Below are 21165 nucleotides of genomic sequence, written 5' to 3'. Positions count from 1 at the left end.
TTTGTTATTGAGCTGCATGAGCTGCTTGTAAATCTTGGAGATTAATCCTTTGTCAGTTGCTTCATCTGCAAATATTTTCTCCCATTCTGAGGACTGTCTTTTCGGCTTGTTTATGATTTCTTTTGCTGTGCAAAAGCTTTTAAGTTTCATTAGGTCCCATTTGTTTATTTTTGTTTTTATTTCCATTTCTCTAGGAGGTGGGTCAAAAAGGATCTTGCTGTGATTTATGTCATAGAGTGTTCTGCCTATGTTTTCCTCTAAGAGTTTGATAGTGTCTGGCCTTACATTTAGGTCTTTAATCCATTTTGAGTTTATTTTTGTGTATGGTGTTAGGGAGGGTTCTAATTTCATACTTTTACATGTACCTGTCCGGTTTTCCCAGCACCACTTATTGAAGAGGCTGTCTTTTCTCCACTGTATATTCTTGCCTCCTTTATCAAAGATAAGGTGACCATATGTGCGTGGGTTTACCTCTGGGCTTTCTATCCTGTTCCATTGCTCTATATTTCTGTTTTTGTGCCAGTACCATACTGTATTGATTACTGTAGCTTTGTAGTATAGTCTGAAGTCAGGGAGCCTGATTCCTCCAGCTCTGTTTTTCGTTCTCAAGATTGCTTTGGCTATTCGGGGTCTTTTGTGTTTCCATACAAATTGTGAAAATTTTTTTTCTAGTTCTGTGAAAAATGCCAGTGGTAGTTTGATAGGGATTGCACTGAATCTGTAGATTGCTTTGGGTAGTAGAGTTATTTTCACAATGTTGATTCTTCCAATCCAAGAACATGGTATATCTCTCCATCTTTTTGTATCATCTTTAATTTCTTTCATCAGTGTCTTATAGTTTTCTGCATACAGGTCTTTTGTCTCCTTAGGTAGGTTTACTCCTAGATATTTTATTCCTTTCGTTGAATGGTAAATGGGAGTGTTTTCTTAATTTCACTTTCAGATTTTTCATCATTAGTGTATAAGAATGCCAGAGATTTCTGTGCATTAATTTTGTATCCTGCTACTTTACCAAATTCATTGATTAGCTCTAGTAGTTTTCTGGTAGCATCTTTAGGATTCTCTATCTACAGTATCATGTCATCTGCAAACAGTGACAGCTTTACTTCTTCTTTTACGATTTGGATTCCTTTTATTTCTTTTTCTTCTCTGATTGCTGTGGTTAGAACTTCCAAAACTATGTTGAATAAGAGTGGTGACAGTGGGCAACCTTGTCTTGTTCCTGATCTTAGTGGGAATGGTTTCAGTTTTTCACCATTGAGGAGGATGTTGGTTGTGGGTTGGTCATATATGGCCTTTATTATGTTGAGGAAAGTTCTCTCTATGCCTACTTTCTGGAGGGTTTTTATCATAAATGGGTGTTGAATTTTGCCAAAAGCTTTCTCTGCATCTATTGAGATGATCATATGGTATTTCTCCTTCAATTTGTTAATATGGTGTATCACGTTGATTGATTTGCGTATATTGAAGAATCCTTGCATTCCTGGAATACACCCCACTTGATCATGGTGTATGATCCTTTTAATGTGCTGTTGGATTCTGTTTGCTAGCATTTTGTTGAGGATTTTTGCATCTATGTTCATCAGTGATATTGGCCTGTAGTTTTCTTTCTTTGTGACATCTTTTTTTTTTTTTTTTTTTTTTTGCGGTACATGGACCTCTCACTGTTGTGGCCTCTCCCGTTGCGGAGCACAGGCTCCGGACGCGCAGGTTCAGCGGCCGCAGCTCACAGGGCCTAGCCGTTCCGTGGCATGTGGGATCTTCCCAGACCGGGGCACAAACCCGTGTCCCCTGAATCGGCAGGCAGACTCTCAACCACTGCGCCACCAGGGAAGCCCATCTTTGTGACATCTTTGTCTGGTTTTGGTATCAGGGTGATGGTGGCCTCGTAGAATGAGTTTGGGAGTGTTCCTCCCTCTGCTATATTTTGGAAGAGTTTGAGAAGGATAGGTGTTAGCTCTTCTCTTCTCTAAGTGTTTGATAGAATTCGCCTGTGAAGCCATCTGGTCCTGGGCTTTTGTTTGTTGGAAGATTTTTAATCACAGTTTCAATTTCAGGGGCACAACGTTTTACAAAAACAAGACAGCACTACAAACTTTCAAAAGATTTTTTAAAACCACAAATATAGGGCTTCCCTGGTGGCGCAGTGATTGACAGTCTGCCTGCTGATGCAGGGGACACGGTTCGTGCCCCTGTCTGGGAAGATACCACATGCTGCGGAGCGGCTGGGCCCGTGAGCCATTGCCGCTGAGCCTGCGCATCAGAGCCTGTGCTCCGCAATGGGAGAGGCCACAACAATGAGAGGGCTGTGTACCGCAAAAAAAAAAAAAAAACCGCAAATATAAAAACTAATAGTTTTGAGTTTTGTTCTATTCTTATTTTTCATATAATATACTATACTCTTTTTTATGCATTCAGTATTTATAAAAACAGAATACTATCCATGAATCAGTTTGTATTTGTGATAGTTCTAATTTATCTGATGATACATGAGACCTCCCCATATTTTTAGAAGAAGCAAAACCCTGTTCATCTTTTTTTTTAAAAAAGTAAACAAATTCCATTTATTACATATAACATTCCAGGAAACCCTTTTAAAATCTGAAGTGCCCAAGGAGCTATAACATAGCTGTAGAAAAATAAATTAAGCAGTGGTTCTTGCTACTCATCTAGGCTTAAGGTCTAGTTTACTCTAAGAGAAAAAGGCAATTCTAAAGCATCTTTATATAGCACAAGATAAGGCAAATGGGAAGTATATATCAACCAAAACAACAATAATAAAGAATGTAATGATCATGAATATATCATTATCATTGCTAGTACGGCTATCTTCTACAAACTTGGCAACTAGAAACAAAACTTACCTGTCTAAGAATATATCCGGGAGTGGTGGATAGGTCTGCATGTCAGGCACTCGCTCGTGGACTATAACCATTATGAAAGATGTAAATCCGAACACTATAAAAACATATATACAACTCAATATGGTCTTCCAATACTCTGGGTCCAATCTTCGAATAGAATGTTTGTTTTTACCATTCACATACTGGTATTGATCAGAATTCAAATCAGCGATGGGTCCGTCACAGTCATGTGAAGGTTCCCCATTACAGAGCCACTCTGCATTCTGAAGAGCACTAATGAAAGGGCTCATGGAACTCATGGGACTGTCACTGTTGTATCCCATCTCTTCTAAAACATCAATATGTATTTTCTGCAATTTTCGGACTGACAGCATTAACCTTTTAATGTCCCCTAAGACTTTGATTTCCAGAGGAGGAGACCGGAGATCATATTCAGTCAACGTTAGCAATGTGATTCCATCAAGTCGGTGCTTGTTGCATAAAATGTCCACATACTCAAAAAAGCCTTCATCCTTCAGCCAAACAGCTACATGCTTGGTAGTCCAGCGGCGAATGCAGAGCTGATTAGGAAAAGCCATTTCCTCTTCCACTACCTGTCAAGGGAAAACAGGAAAATAAAACAAAAATTTCAGGGTGTCCTAAGAACTCCTTTGAAGACAAAATACACGTAAACACATCAGAAACAGTAATTCATCTACACTGCCCTATTGGCTTCCAGACGAGAGTAAAAGAAACAAAAATTATTCATTAATGAGTAGTTCTCAACAGATTAACATTCTAATAATTATATGCATATAACCCCAATAGCAAAAGGAAAGCTAATGACCGAACATTTTTGCAAAATGCTTTTTTGGTAATATTTTACAAATGGCTTTTCCACACCACAGCAAGCCATTACTTAATTAGAAAAAGCCTACTGGTGAGAAGAATTGAGAAAAATAACTCAACACTGTTCATAAAATGAGATATATAGAAAGATTTGTTATACGTAAAAATAAATCAAATTTCAGAAATCTTCATGTTCGTGGAATAAGTCTCCCCCTACCCCGCCTCCAAAAAAACACACAACCCCGGGCTTCCCTGGTGGCGCAGTGGTTGAGAGTCCACCTGCCGATGCAGGGGACGCGGGTTCGTGCCCCGGTCCGGGAGGATCCCACATGCCGCGGAGCGGCTGGGTCTGTGGGCCATGGCCGCTGGGCCTGCGCGTCCGGAGCCTGTGCTCCGCGGCGGGAGAGGCCACAGCGGTGAGAGGCCTGCGTACCGCAAAAAAAAAAAAACACACAACCCCACAAAGGCAGATAGATAACTAACTGCAGGAAACCCCTTAGATTAAGCATATTTCTATCTACTATACAAATAATTTCTACAACAGATATAAAGTCTTTACTAGATATTAAGTATCTATAAATATCTTAACAGCTCATTTCTTTCTATACCTTGAATATTCCATTACAGAACTGAAAAAGGAATTTTCTTCTTAAACTATCATTGAGATTTAGTGATAAAACATTTCAATGTACCATAAATTTGAGGGGCCATATTTTATACTGCAATTATAGTATTTCCTTTTTTTTTTTTTAATTTTAATTTTTGGTCTCACCACGTGGTTTGCGGGATCTTAGTTCCCTGACCAGGGATTGAACCCTGGACCTCAGCAGTGAAAGCATGGAGTCCTAACCACTGGACCCCTGGGGAATTCCCTATACTGCAATTATAAAAGGCCAACAATGTACTGTTTCAAAAAGTACTAATAATTTTTACTACTTTGATCCCACACAGTTCTGTTTATGTTCTTTTTCCATTTTAAAATGTTCAGTAACTTGGGTCTATATCAGGTTTATAAACTTTATCAGATATACGGGAGACAAAGGCCTACATGGAGAAAAAACCTAGTTCCCTAAAGTACTTTCTCAACTACTAAAGCCTGTGGGCTTTCTGACATTTTCCAGATCTCTAAAGACCATATTTCCTTCTGAGATGATTTTTTAAAAACACAGTAAGGGGACTTCCCTAGTAGTGCAGTGGATAGGACTCTGCGCTCCCAATGCAGGGGGTCCGGATTTGATCCCTAGTCAGAGAACTAGATCCCACATACATGCCACAACTAAGGAGCCCACGTGCCGCAACTAAGACCTAGTGCAACCAAAATAGATAAATAAATATATTAAAAAAAAAAACTCCACAGTAGGTAAACTTTAAAGCATTAAAAAAGAAGAAGAGGGGCTTCCCTGGTGGCGCAGTGGTTGAGAGTCCGCCTGCCAATGCAGGGGACACGGGTTCGTGCCCCGGTCCGGGAAGATCCCACATGCCACGGAGCGGCTGAGCCCGTGAGTCATGGCCGCTGAGCCTGCACGTCCGGAGCCTGTGCTCCGCAACGGGAGAGGCCGCAGCGGTGAGAGGCTCGTGTACCGCAAAAAAAAAAAAAAAAAAAGAAGAAGAACGAGAAAGAATGACACAACAAACACCCATGTGCCCACTACCCAGCTTGAAAGAAAAAAAAAAAAACAGTTCCAATACATATGTTCTGTTTCTTAATCTGGGTATTAGTTATACAGGTGAAAATTCATCAATCTGTATACGTATGATCTACATTTTACATATGTTGAACTTGATTTTAAAAGTTTGCTTTAAAAGCAAAACAAAACATCAATACAAGTGAATGTCCTTCCCTGATAGCAACCCCTTCCTCTCCTCTCAGATGTAGTAATTCCTGATTTTAGTGCTTATCATTCCCTTACAACATGCATTTTTGGCTATGAAACCTTTCTATGCTTCTTTATGCTAAGGAAAGTAAAAAGCTGCTACTTCTGCATTCTTCTATCCACACAAACTCTTGCCATGAATACCTATAATCACCTGAAAAAGGCAGATACTCAACTACCCAAGTACCTCTTATACCATCAAAAGTATTCAGCCAACAAGAAACATGCCCATTAAATATTTGTTTCTTAATTACTAAAAAGCAATCCTAGTTTTTGAAAATCTTAAATCACAGTGTTTCAAAACAGAGCTTTTAACAGTATTAATCCACAATAGCTTCTGAGTCTTAAAAAATGAACAGTACATGCATCTGTAAGGACATGTTTTATATACTGCAGAGCTACAAAAAATTGTACTCAACTTTTTTATTTTTACCTACAGTATATCAGTGTCATCCCAAAGGCCAAGGAATTATGATTTATTCACTTTCAACTCATGGAATTTATACACATTGATATATATAATTTTATATCACGTATTACATATATATAGTTCCATTTTAAATGATTTTGCTATGTTTTAGTCCATATAGATAGCCAGATGGCTTCATCCTACACACTACATACATATCTTTTCCCCAAGGTATTCTCTGAATAAATCATTTCATCCCTGAATATCCAACAAACACATGCTACAAACTCTGCAACAATTACGATGTAATAAGTATGAGAAGCTCTTCTCATACAAGATAAGGCCAGATTCCTTCTGTCATTTTACTTCTATTCTGCTACCTTTCTCCTTTTTCTAACAGCTTACCACCAACGGGCTCCAAGTCACCCCATCCTTTTAGCCTTATTCTTCAGTAGTTTCATCTCACACACTGCTCAAAATGATCTCTTTCATGGTTTTTTTTTTTTTCTGTCTTATAGCACCTTCAATCTGGCTAACAATCTGTTCTTTACACCCTCAATCTGGCTAACAAACAGGCTTTGATGCTGATGTTTTAGCTGCTAGAAAATATGAGTTATCATACAGGAAAGCCTCCTGGAAGTCTTTGAGCCTGCTGTGGCAATGCCCTAAAAGCATGACACATTGCACTGTTGTGCTTCATCAGGTCAGGGCACAACCGTTAATTGTGTGCTACTACATACTTAGATAACACTATGAAAACCTGCATTAAAGAGGTATATTAACAGATGATAAAAGGCTTCAAGGCAATTTAATATTTACATTGTACCACAGGAGCTACAGGGGACAGGAGACTTTTAACGAAGAATATGAGAGCTATAAGTTTCATACAAATATACATAATGAAGAAATTAGGTAAGTAAATGTTTCAGAATACTTTCAGCTTTAACCAATAATTAATATGAATCAACTATCAGTTAAAGGGACTTCTGCTTCTGAACAAGATGCAATAAGAGAAACCAGATTTACTTTTCCACCTGAAACAGCCAAAAAATAGATTAAATATATGGGGAGAAAACCAGTTTCAAGACAGTGGGCACCAGACAACAAAGGAGATCCTTGAGAGTAGGAAACAAGGTGAGCCCTACTGCCCCAGCCATGAGTGGTACACGATATAAACTGGGTGAGACCCAGCAGACTTGGTGAGTTGCAATGGAACTGAGAATCTAGGGAAATCAAGATGGCAGTGTACCTGGGATAGAATACTAGAGAGGAGAAAGATACACAGACAGAGAACTTGTTATGGACTGAATGTTTATATTCCCCCCAAATTCATATGTTGAAATTCTAACCCCCAATAGGATAGTATTAAGAGGTGATTAGGTCATGAAGGCAGAATCCTCGTGAATGGAATTAATGCCTTTATAAGAGACACCCCAAAGAGTTCTCTTCCCTTCTGTCATCTAAAGACACAACTAGAAGCTGACCACCTATGAACTAGGAAGCAGGTCCTCACAGACACCAAATCTGCTGGCACTTTGATCTTGGACTCCTCAGCCTCCAGAACTGTGAGAAATAGATTTGTTGTTTAAGCCACCCAGCCTATGGTATTTTTGTTATAACAGCCTAAGCAGACTAAGATGGAACTCCAGAGATTTGCAAAGGATCTCCCTTGAAGAGGCAGCTGAATGCTGATCAGCACATATATGTGAGGAAACCAAACAAGACTGAAAAAAGAACCACCCAGAAAGATTAGAGGCAATAATGCCCAGTATTCACACAAGACCACTAAAAGTGCCTACTATAAACAACCAGACTGGAAAAAAATGAAAAATCTCATGATTCATGGGGCACTGGGTAGAGTACACAATAAGATCTTTCCACAGTAGTAAGGAAGAATTAACCCTAAAAACAGTAGTTCTCAACTGAGGGCAATTTGCCCACCCCAAAATATTTGGCAATTTCTGGAGACATTTGTGGTTGTCACAACTAGGGGATCATCTAAAGACTAGAGGCTAGGGATGCTGTTAAACACTCTACAATGCACAGGACAGCCCCTCACAACAAAGAATTATCTGACCCAAAGTGTTATAGTGCTGATACTGAGAAATCCTGCCCTAAACCTAAACATGTCTCTGGTCCAGCCAAACAAATCTTAAAAGCAGAACCAAAAGGATCAAACTGTTTTCAAGTAATTTAACTACATCCCACAACAAAGCAGAAGAATATTAATAGGAATAAGAAAGTATTCAGCACCCAACAGGTAAAATCACAATGTCTGGCAACCAACCAAAGATTACCAGGCATGCAAAGGAGTAGAAAAATTCATCTATAATGAGTAGAAAATCAATTGAAATTGACCCAGAACTGACACAGATAATAAAATTATCAGACAAGGAAATTAACATAGTTATGATAACTGTATTACATATGTTCAAAAAGTTAAATAGAGATATAGACATATAAAAAAGATCCAACTCAAACTTCTAGAGATGAAATTACAAGATATGTAATAAAAAACACACTGGATGGGATTAACAGCTGATCAGATATTGCATAAGTATAGTAAACTTGAAGACATAACAATAGGAATTATTCAAAATGAAACACAGGAAAAACAGAATTTTTAAAAATGAAGAGAATATTATTCAGCCTTTAAAAGGAATCTTGAAGACATTATGCTAAGTGAAATAAGCCAGACACAAAAGGACAAATATTGTATGATTCACTTGGTAGTCAAATTCATAGAGACAGAAAGTAGATGTTGGTTTCCAGGGACTGTGCAGTAGGAGACAAACACCCATTACTGTTTAATGGGTACAAAGTTTCCATTTGGGATAATGAAACAGTTCTGGAAGTGGATGGTGGTGATGGTTGCACAACAATGTAAATGTACTTAGTGCCACTAAACTGTGCACTTAAAAATGGTTAAAATATAAGTTTGTTATATATATTTTACCATGATTAAAAAAATAAAAGAAAATGAAAAGAATATCAGTGAGAGGTGGGACAACTTCAAACATCTTAATAGATGCATAATTGTAGTCCCCAAACAACGAGAGAGGAGAGTGCAGAAAAAAATATCTGAAGTAACAATGGTTAACATTTTTCAAGATTTGGTGAAAACTATAAACACAAATCAAAAAGCTCAATAAATTCCAAACATTAGAACCACACAAAAAACTATACCACACCAAGGCTTCCCTGGTGGCGCAGTGGTTAAAAATACGCTTGCCAACGCAGGGGACACGGGTTCGAGCCCTGGTCCAGGAAGATCCCACATGCAGCGGAGCAACTGGGCCCGTGCACCATAACTACTGAGCCTGTGCTCTACAGCCCACGAGCCATAACTACTGAGTCCACAAGCCGCAAGTGCTGAAGCCCACACGCCTAGAGCCCATGCTCCCCAACAAGAGAAGCCACCACAGTGAAAAGCACGTGGACCACAACAAAGAGTGGCCCCTGCTCCCACAGCTAGAGAGGGCCCGCACACAGCCACAAAGACCCAACGCAGCCGAAAATAAATAAAAAACAAACAAACAAGCAAAAACAACTATACCACACCCTATCATAATCAAATTACTCAAAATCAATGACAATGAGAAAATCTTAAAAGTAAAAAGAGAGGATACACACATTATACACATAGGAACAAAGATAAGAATGATAGCAGATTCCTCACTGGAAACATTGCAAGCTAGAAGACAGTGAAACAATGTCTTTAAAAGACTGAAAGAAAAAAAAATGATCAGCCTATAATTCTATGACCGGTAAAATGTCGATCAAAAACAAAGGTAAAACAAATACTTTTTCAGACACACAAAAGCTGAATAATTTCATCTCGAGCAGACCTGAGCTACCAGAAATGTGAAAAGGAAGTCCTTCAGGCAGAACAAAAATGCCATCATTTGAAAATATGAATACCAGAAATGGTAGATATATGGGTAAATATGTAAGTAAAATATGTCAACAATAGCACAAAAGTTGGGAGAAATGGACTACTAAAATAAAACTCTTCCAGAAGAGGAGGGAATATTTCTGAATTCATTCCATGAGGCCAGTAGTACCCTGATACCAAAACCAGACAAAGACATTACAAGAAAATAAAACTACAGCCTGAGAGCCCTTACAAATGTGAAAGCAAAAAATTTAAACATATCTTAGCAAATCAAATCCAACAATATTTTAAAAGGATAATACAACATAACCAAGTGATGTTTATCTCAGGGGTGCAAAGTTAGTTTAACACTTGAAAATAAAAATAATGCACCACAGGCTAAAACAGGGAAACCACACAATAACTCAAAAGACAGAAAAGCATTTGGCAAAATCCAGTATTCATTCCCAATGAAAAACTCTCAGCAAACGAGACATAAAGAGAAACTTCATCAAGTTGATAAAGGACATCTTTGAAAAACCTATGGTTAGCATTATACTTAATGATGAAAGGCTAAAGGCTTTCCCCTTAATATCAGGAACAAGGCTGGACTGTCTACTCTCATCATTTTGGTAAAACACTGAGCAATCTAGCCAGTAGAATAAGGCAAGAAGAAGAAATAAAGGGCATACGATTGGAAAGGAAAGAACAAAACTGTATTTGCAGACAATATGATAATCTATGTGGAAAATTCAATGGAATCTACACATACACACAAACACAAGTTACTAGAACTAATAATTTAGTTTAGCAAGATTGTTTAATATCAACATACAAAAATCAATTGTATTTCTATATACTAGAAATAAACAATCAAAAAATTGAAATTTACAAAATAATGCCATTTACAATAGCACCAAAAAATATAAAATGCCCAAGGATAAATCTGACCAAACATGCGAAAAATCTGTACACTAAAAACTATAAAACATTGCTAAGAGAAATTAAAGATCTAAATAAATAGTGACATGGGTGGGTCAAAAGACTCAAATTTTTAAGAAAATAAAAATGCTGTGAAATAAAATTCATATTTTATGTCCAGACAAGAAGAATTCAAACATAAAAATTTTTTCTCTGCCCTTTGGCCTCCTCTCTCCCCACTACTGAGAACTGTGTATCTATATTACGCATCAACCAAACCTCCCCCGTTGGCATAAATACCTGCTCAGCCATAAAGAGCAACATTCTCCTAGCACCAGCCAGGCAACTCCTTAAAAGATAACATTCCTTCTTGGGACTTCCCTGGTGGCGCAGTGGTTAAGAATCCACCTTTGAATTTGGTAAATTGAATCATCCTTGTCACCTCTCTTTCTCTTATCCAACAATCAGCCTATCAAAAATATATCCAGGACTTCCCTGGTGGTGCAGTGGGTTAAGAATCTGCCTGCTAATGCAGGGGACACGCAGGGTTCAAGCCCTGGTCCGGGAAGATCTCACATGCTGCGGAGCAACTAAGCCCGTGCGCCACAACTACTGAGCCTGCGCTCTAGAGCCCGTGAGCCACAACTACTGAGCCCATTTGCCACAACTACTGAAGCCCATGCGCCTAGAGCCTGTGCTCCACAACAAAAGAAGCCACTGCAATGAGAAGCCCACGCATTGCAATGAAGACTAGCCCCGGCTCGCCACAACTAAAGAAAGCCCGCATGCAGCAATGAAGACCCAACACAGCCAAAAATAAATAAATAAATAAATGTATTAAAAAAAAGAAAGATAACATTCCTTCTTGATCTTGTAAGGGGCCACACGACTTTTAGATCTGGACTGTGTAACTGTCAATAAAACGTCATTTAATGTACAGCCCTCTGTCTCAAAAAAACTTATATAACTATGCCTACACTTCTTATTGGTGGAACAGCTCTGAGAGCTTTCTGATGTGCTGTTCTTGGGTTACAGTGCTCAATTTGGCTCAGATAAAATTTTCCGTTTTTTTCTTAGATTGACTGGTTAATTTTTCATTGACATCCGTCAATTCTTCCAAAATTTGATCTATATATTTCATGGAATCCCAATCAAAATTCCAACAGACTTTTTTATAGATAAACTTATTTCAGTAGTTGATATGAAAATGCAAAGGACACAGAATAACCAAAACAACCTTGAAAAAGAATAAGATTAGATAGCTAATTACAAGACTTACTATATACAGTGTTTGTTTTCTACTGCTGTGTAACAAATTACTGTAAATTTAGTGGCCACTGGCATTTAGGGCCCCCTCCTATTCTGAAAACCAGCTTTTTCTCTGTTGTTTTTCTTTGTTGAATGCCCCTTGTACTTAGAATCTCTTTCTCCAGAAAACGCCCAGTCCTTTGCTGGCTGATTAGGTCAGGTCCACTAAGATAATTTCCCTTTCTTAGTCAACTGTGCCATATAACATAACATAATCAGAGTGATAATCAGACTCACAGGTCCTTCCCACTATACAAAGGTCACTGGAGGTCATTTTAGAATTCTATCATACTACCCTAATCAAGACAAAGTAGTAATGGCATAAAGATAAACAAATCAATGGTACAGAATAGAGAATCCAGAAATAGACCTACATACATATGGATATCTCATTTTCTACAGACATGCAAAGGCAATTCAGTGGAGAAAGGATAGTCTTTCCATCAAATCGTATTAGAACAAATGAATATCCACATGCAAAAAAAATTAATCCATACCTCTCACCACATATAAAAAATTAACTTGAAATGGATCACAGACCTAATGTAAAATCTAAAACTAGAAAACTTCTAAAAGAAAACACAGGAGAAAAAAAAAAAGAAAACACAGGAGAAAATCTTTCTGACCTTAGGTTAGGTAAAGATTTCTTAGATATGACAACAAAAGCAAGATCCATAAAAGAGCAAGTTGATAAACTGGACTTCATTTGCCTAGGTAGGTGACTGAAGGACTTTTATAGTTTGTAGTCTACAAATTTCTGCATTGTTTGGATCTTTAAAAGTAATGAACTTCTACAATAAAAAGACAGAAAAATATATAGAAGCGATACATATCTGTTGAAGAACATTTAAAATATAATTTCAAAATTACCCCCCAGAGAACTAATGCTTGTAATTTTTTATTTATCTTTCATCCACAGAACTTTCTATAGGAAAAATTTCTATAGAGAAACCATACCATTGGTAATTCTGTATCATTTTTACTTAACATTATTGCATGAGTCCTGTCTATTGTTATCAAACTATCCTTTGAAAAGGACATTCCATTGTATGGCTATACAATAATTTGTCCATTTCCCCACTGTCAGCAACTGTTCACAATTTTATTACTATTACAAATAGTATTGCAGTGCCTTGGGTTAGATTTATAGAAGTAGAATAACAGAATAAAAAAATCTGACATATTATTTAGACACTAACTCCTAGCTACGTCATTAAAGTTTGATCCACATCAAAAAGCTCTGTGTGCAAAGCATGGTACTTGTCCAAAATGTTAACTGGTACATAAAGGAAACATTTCAATTTGAGATAAAATTTAAAAGAAGTTTATTCTGAAATCATGAGCAATTAAGAAATTAGTTATCAAAGGTCAATGTTATTATCAAGGCACTGAGAGAATAGTCCACTCATGCAGAATCTTACCATCAAGAGGCATTACTCAAACTTAGTTCCAACTCATAGATAACAGATAAACTAAAGTAGCTGACTGTTCCGTACAGAGTGGAACAAAACATTTCTTATCTTTTGGATGGACTCTGGTGAGAAATTTTTGAAAACTATTTTTTTAATATTTATTTTTATTTATTTATTTATTTGGTTGCACCAGGACTTAGTTGCAGCAGGCGGGCTCCTTAGTTATAGCATGCATGTGAGATCTAGCTCCCTGACCAGGGATCGAACCCAGGCCCCCTGCATTGGGAACGCAGAGTCCTAACCATTAGGCCACCAGGGAAGTCCCTTGAAAACTATTAAAAAATGCAATTTTCAGCACATCAACTTGTTCATTTACTAGAAAATTTATTTCTTTTCTCTCCAAATTTAATTCATACTAATTAAAGATGTCAGCAGCTTGACAGCAAAAGAGCTCAGCATATTTCCCATGATCTTATCTCCATACTTAATACAATAAAAACAGCTTATCTGGTATTACTTAACAGTAGCATGGCTGTTCTTTAATCAATGAGCCTTTAACGCATACCAATGGAGTGATATGCATTAAATTATCTTCACGATAATATAAATAACTCATTTACTTATTAAAACTCAGTTACCAAATTAAAACTGCAAATACTGTATATTAGGTTTAACAAACTAAGCACAATCAGCCCAGAACTGCAAAAGGAGACAATAACTATCAACAAACTTTTTCCCTATTCTGCCTCACTGAAGCTATTTGTTTTGTCCTATCCTATCTTTGTGACTGAACAGCTGCAGGACAATCTGGCCAACTACTGGAAATGATGACTTGACTACAAGGAGTATTACCATCTATGAATCACCATTGACCTAGTGCCTGTGACAAATATGATGAATTGGCACTCAGGATCGTTTCACAAATATGATGCAATGGCACTCATGATCCTTTCCGGTCTCCCTCTAGTTGTCTTTTGTACTACAGAGGTTAAAAAGGTAAAAATTATTCCCCAGGATCCCTAGCAACTAGGGTTCTAAATGTGAATTAGGTTCAGCCAACTAGATGCTCTGACATGGGAGGAAGGCAGAAAGTGAAGTAGGGGCCATTTTCCTGAAGTTTTGGGTATCCACAAGAAAGACTATTGAAATATTGGTTGTATGTGAGTGTACAAGTAATTCTCCAGTTTCTAGTCACTGACTTTGTGTCAGGAAGCAGCTGAAGTTGTAGAGTGGCAGTACTGGCTTTCTAATGCCTGCATCACAGATATGATGTGTTTTGTGTGTGTGTGTGTGTGTGTGTGTGTTAAACTACACATAACTGAATATTTACTATTTTAACCATTTTTAAGTGTACAGTTTAGTGGAATTAAGTACATTTACATTGTGCAATCATCACCACCATCCATTTTTAGAACTTTTTCATCATTCCAAATGGAAACTCCATATTCATTGAACGATAACTCCCCATTGTCTCCTCCCCTGTGCTCCTGTCAACCACCATTCTACCTTCTGTCTCTATGAATTTGACTTTTCTAGATACAATAGTGGAATCCTACAATATTTGTCCTTTTGTGTCTGCCTTATTTTCCTTTGCATAATATCTTCAAGCTTCATCCATGTTGTAGCATATATAAGAACCTCCCTCCTTTTTAAGGCTAAATAATATTCCATTCTATGTATATATCACATTTTGTTTATTCATTCATCCATCAGTAGGCACTTGGGTTGCTTCTAACTCTTAGTTATTGTGAATAATGCTGCTATAAACATAGGTGTATACAAATATCTTTTCAAGTCCTGCTTTCATTTTTTAAAAAATATTTATTTATTTATTTATTTATTTATTTATTTATCTGGCTGCGCCTGGTCTTAGTTGTGGCATTCGGGCTCTTAGTTGCAGCATGCAGGATCTAGTTCCCTGTCCAGGGATCAAACCCGGGCCCCCTGCATCGGGAGTGCAGAGTCTTAACCACTGGACCACCAGGGAAGTCCCTGCTTTCACTTCTTTTGCGTATATATCTAGAGGTGGAATTGCTGGGTCATTTGGTAATTCTGTTTAATTTTCTCAGAAATCACCATACCATTTTCAAAGCAGCATCATTTTACATTCCCACGAGCAACACACAAGTGTTCTAATTTTCCACATCCTTACCAACACTTGTTATTTTTTTTAACTAATTAATTATTTCTTTTTGGCTGCAATGCATCTTGGTTGCTGTGCTCACAGGCTTTCTCCTGTTGTGGCAAGCGGGGGCTACTCTTCGTTGTGGAGTGCGGGCGTCTCATTGTGGTGGCTTCTCTTGTTGCGGAACATGGGCTCTAGGTACGCAGGATTCAGTAGTTGTGGCGCTCGGGCTCAGTAGTTGTGGCTCATGGGCTCTAGAGCGCAGGCTCAGTAGTTGCGCCACATGGGCTTAGTTGCTCCGTGGCATGTAGGATCTTCCCAGACCAGGGCTCAAACCCATGTCCCCTGCATTGGCAGGTGGATTCTTAACCACTGTGCCACCAGGGAAGTCCCTATGCAGCTTTAAAAAAATCCCATTAAAATTTTTTAATCCTAAATTAAAATCTTTTCATTGAGCAAACAAAAAACTATTATTTTCCCTTTATAGTTATCAAAAGGTAGTTTACTTTTTCTTAGTAAGCACTGTTTCCAAGTATCTGAATCTGCTATAATTACAAAAGTTTCAAAGACCCAGAACCACTTCCTACCAGTTTTGAAACTCTAGCAGTGATCTTCTACCGTTTTACTATGTCCCACTGAGCAGCAGAATTTGGGGTAGCACATTTGAAATAAATTAAATTGTTTTTTCAGTTACATTATCATTCTATTGGCTGCACTTTAGCCTTGGGACATTTTTTTTGCTGCACAGACCATGCACTATTATATACCGTTATTAAAAAAGGCTGTCATGTATACCAAAGAACACAAACCTTTTCTGACTCCAACTTGCCTTTAAACTAAGACTTCCACTATCTGGTTGTACCTAATTCTCTACCACATTCAGAACTGTCTCAGTTCAATGAATAAGAATCAGTTCAATGAATAAGAATCAGACAACACTGTGCAGGTTATATCCTCAGTTGTAGTAAAAGTTTTTACACAATGGTCAAAATTTAGTGGTAAGTTTGATGAAAAATCCTTAACCTGGCAAAATGTCAGAGCACACCAGTAAAGAAGCCAAGTGTATAAAATTCAAATTTTTATTCTAATCATTAAAATAATATTTGGGCAGGCTAGTAGTGGTCTGACAGATTGACTGGTAAAAATCTTCATTTTTAAATATGCTACACCCCCAAATCAAATCAACGTAATAGAAAATGAGAAACTTGCTCAAGACTTCAAACTCCATTACAATATTGTGCAAATATACTGGATTTGGCCCCAAAATTTAATGTATGGTCTGGCAATCTCTGACTTTCATACCAATGTTGTATTGATGAAACTGACATAGATTTAATTTAGTCTCAAAGTTCCACACTAAAGCCAATTTGCAGGCATTTCCAATAACTCAGTGACACAGCTTAACTTAGGAACTTTAGGAAGACCCTAAATTAGCAGAATTCATGGTTCTCACCTCCTACTAGAATTTCTTACCTGTCAAGAACTTTAAGAGAACAGAAAAAAGGGTCAAGATAATAGATATAGGGCTTCCCTGGTGGTGCAATGGTTAAGAATCTGCCTGCCAATGCAGGGGACACGGGTTAGAGCCCTGGTCCGGGAAGATCCCATATGCCGTGGAGCAACTAAGCCCGTGTGCCACAACTACTGAAGCCCGTGCGCCACAACTACTGAAGCCCGTGCACCTAGAGCCCGTGCTCCACGACAGTGCAGCCACTGCGATGAGAAGCCCTCACACCGCAACAAAGAGTAGTCCCCACTCACCACAACTAGAGAAAGCCTGCGTGCAGCAACGAAGACCCAGTGCAGCCAAAAATAAAATAAATAAAAATTCCTCGCCCCCACTGCCAAATCTCAGAGCATAAAATAAATAAATAAATAAATAGATAAATATCTCTTGTCCTCAGCCACAATTCAAAAGCTACACTAAGCCCACAATAAATATTCAAGACAAATACAAACATAGGTCTCTGCCTCCACAATAGTCTTCTAAGGTACATGTCATAAAACTCTGTTTAACAGTGAAACACCGTGCTGAAACTATTATGACCAAGTTTTCCTAGTTTCTACCATCCTAAACAAAAGCCAAGATAGACTCATATTAAGTTACGTTCTGCAGTGAGGTGATTTTATTACTAGTAGGGCCCATCATTTAGTGAAGTAACAAAACATTTCAAATATGGAAGCCTGAAGTCTAGACTCAGCTAGGTTAAGATCCACTTAGGATGGTGCTATGTGTATGGGAGGAGGGGGTACAGGTCTGTCACAAATCCATATCCACATATTCAAATGGCAAATTACCAGTGACAAAGGCAGCATGTAAACACTGAATTGTTCTCAAAGGATACCTGGCCCATGCTCCTCTAATTTCTAGTTAACCTCCTGATTTCTCAAAGCCAAGAGAATCATAAGACCTAAAGTAAGAATCACTGTTATGATTAATGGCTGTGCTAGGTACATCCTACTATTAACACCATAGTATTACATCAGGCCTGGAGGTAAGAATTTTGAAAGAATAACTAGTTAATATGGTTATTCTTATAAGACAAAATAATGATGATATTCATTAGAACATCTGTGATTCAACATTTTCCCAAAAACAATGTTCAAATTTCATTTCTCAGAAAAGTCATGAAAATGTCTCTAAGTCAGCTATCGCAAAGTTCTGAAAAAGCATTGAAGATCTTAGTGATTAACAAAATAAAAATGTTTACAAGTAGTTGTGCAAAGTAAAGAGTCTTTGCAGAATGGCGATGATGCTACTGAAATCAAAAGTGATTATCTAAATATATCTGCATCTTCTGCCACAGCAGTCATAATGGCTTCTAATGGAGTAATATAGATTTTCTTGCCTTAGAGAAACTGCTCTACCATAAAACTGATTTTATTTACAACTAAGTGGCTGTGAAAACTGTCAAGGCAAAACAAAGACAAACTATTAGGGACGCTAATGTATTAACTGTACAAATTCATGTAACAGTTTCTTTAATTTTGCAGTAACATTAAGATGTAACCTTAATAGAGAGTTCTTATATTTCGGTTCAGTTCAGCAAATTTTTACATGCCAAGACTTTTATTTAGAGCTAAGTATGAAGACAAGGTCTCTAGAGAATCTCAATCTAGTGAGGGTAAGCAAACATAAATTAACAATAGTAATACTATATATACTTCTTCAACTAAAGGATGTTTGTACTAATTTAAAGAAAAAGGAGTTAATCTTTTAACATCAGCTAAAAGCAAAGTTAAGAATTCATCTCTCCTTTGAAGAAATAATTATTAGTCTACTGAGCATTTGAAGATATGACATATAGTCAATACACATAAATTAACAGCTTACTGCAATCAGTAAATTATCATCTCATGAAGATTTAACCGTTGGATACCCATTTAGACTAGAAATACTTGATTAAAAGTTTGTTTTGAAATGCCAACAACTTTGCAAACCTATAATAGGATAAAAGGTTGTAAAAGTAAAACAACATATGAGACGTGGCTAAAGTCAACATTTCACAAAGATGTTATAATTTAACAATTACAAAAGAAAATTAATCTATTTCAACTAAAGAGTATAAATACTGCAATCATTATTTTTCTGGCATAACTATGGTTTTGGTACGATGTCTTCTATAAAAGGCATCTGTGTACCCACCTATCCCAGTTCTGTTAACTGACAACTACAAGCATCCTCTATTCTTAGTCTTCTAGATAACTCTACTAAAAGTATTATTCATACAATATCTGCAAAGCGTTGGTCCTGCAAATCTGTCAAGGTACCCTCCTTCCAATTTTCAAGACACAACTCCAATTCTGGAGTTACAGGTGAGAGGAACATCTGGTAGCCTCCTGGACTGTGGTGATTTCACATACAGTTTTATGTACCTTTTTAACCCAGACACTTGTATTGACCACGTCTTTACCCTGTGGCCAATACGTGTCAACTCAAGCTACCAAAGTGAAATCAGTTGATACTGAGTATCTGTAAAATCTAAGTGTCCAAATTCTTTTTTTCCAGTTTAGTTTTTTTAATTTAAAGGTAATGTATTAAATCTTTTTTTGTGAAAAAAGATTGTCTAAACTTGTCTGGTACTTAAGATAAACTTAAATGTAAGAAAAATACAACGAAAAAAAAAGAAACACATTATTACTGTTAGAAGAAAGCCAAATGATTATCTTTATTTACAGAATCACTCCCTTCACTATCTTTTCCAAACATCACTTCCTTTTCACTACTTCCCCTAGTCCTTTGGGCAAATCAGTGTTTAACATCAACCCTCCCACCCCAGATTCTTAAAAGTATTCACTGTCCACAAATGAGAAAGCCCCATGACCCAAATATATTACCCTAGTGATCGTCCATGCTTTGAAAGACACCTGTGAAAATGCCAAAGCCCTAAATTAGAGCCTCCAAGGGCTCCTTTTCTTTCTTGACCCCATTTCTCTTTTTCTGGCCTTTAAAGCCAGACGACTTGCCACCCGATAGCCCTTTCCTCTTCAAGCCTAAATCCTTCCCCTAATTACCACCACCCACTCTGGTCAGCGATCTTGTCAGTCCCACCCCGGTTCCCTCTCTCTGGCCAGGTGGTAACATCGACCCTGGTCCGGCTCCTCTGATTCCGTGCCCCCAGTGCCAAATCTCAGAGCATCTCTTCCCCCGGTCCCATATTCCCGCGGTACCCCTTCGGTCTTTTTGCCTCACTACCCGGCTTTCCAAAACCTTCAAGTCCCTGCCTCTTCGAGGCCACATCTCCCTCAGCCTCCCACTCCCTCTCGCTCTCCCCTCGACCTCTCCTTACCCCTCTGTCTCGGGCCATCGTCACGCCCCTCAGGCCCTCGGCTCAACAACCTCCATTTCCCTCAGATTCCATGCTAAAGGGGACTCTCCACGCTCCCTCAACGGTCTCCCGGGGCCCCTCCGAACCCCTGTCCGTGGCAGCCCCCGGCTCCATCCCCGACTCTCCACTCACCCTTGGCTGCAGGCTTCTCCCAAAGCCCCTCTTCCCCGCCTCAGCTCCTGCTCACCTCAGCGGTCCGAGTCGGGCTCCCCAGACCCACCTCCGAGTCGGCGTCTGAGCAGCTGTCGGAACCCGGCGCCCTCCGAGTCTCGCCGGAGTGAGACGCCTCAAGAAGCGGCGGTGGAGCCCGGGTAGGAGAGCCGAAGTGGACCCTGGGGCGGTGGCGGCTGCGCGCAGGCATTGCCCGGCCGGCCCTCCTCTCAACCGCGCCGGCAGCCGCTCGAATCCGAACCGGAACTGCTTCGGGAGGCGGGGCCCTACCGGCGGGAGGCGGAGCCCTAGGGCGGGGGCGGGGCCAAAACCGGAAGGGACGCGGGACTCAAGATGGGCGCGAGGGGAGAATGGAGGCTAGAAACCGCAGCAAGGAAACCCGAGAGCGCATGCGTCAGGCCCAAAGCCGAAGTGTGAGAAGATGAGGGGCTACCAGAGATGGCGCGGAGCCTATGGGAGTAGCAAATAGTGTCTGGGGGCCAGAGGAGGTTATCCTAATTCCTTCGGAGGGAGCCAGCTCCTCTCCAATAGCCAACCTCCAATCATTGTT

General features: G+C 38.8%; 1 protein-coding gene across 2 annotated transcripts in view; it reads right to left on the bottom strand.

Annotated features, from left to right (window-relative positions):
* SAMD8 (sterile alpha motif domain containing 8) overlaps positions 1-20818 on the bottom strand; it is a 46483-nt gene extending 25665 nt beyond the window's left edge. For both annotated transcript variants that reach the window (XM_082673818.1, XM_082673819.1), the window contains exons 1-2: positions 20632-20818; positions 2865-3457 (exon numbers count right to left, since the gene is read on the bottom strand). In XM_082673818.1, coding sequence (XP_082529944.1) covers positions 2865-3457; positions 20632-20805 — 767 coding nt within the window. In that variant the 5' untranslated portion in view covers positions 20806-20818. The remainder of the gene's footprint in view (positions 1-2864; positions 3458-20631) is intronic.
* Between the last annotated feature and the right edge of the window lie 347 nt (positions 20819-21165).

Source organism: Grampus griseus (genome assembly GCF_964374135.1).
Source record: "Grampus griseus genome assembly, chromosome: 16".
Lineage (NCBI taxonomy): Eukaryota > Metazoa > Chordata > Mammalia > Artiodactyla > Delphinidae > Grampus > Grampus griseus.
This window is presented reverse-complemented; position numbering and strand designations above follow the sequence as displayed.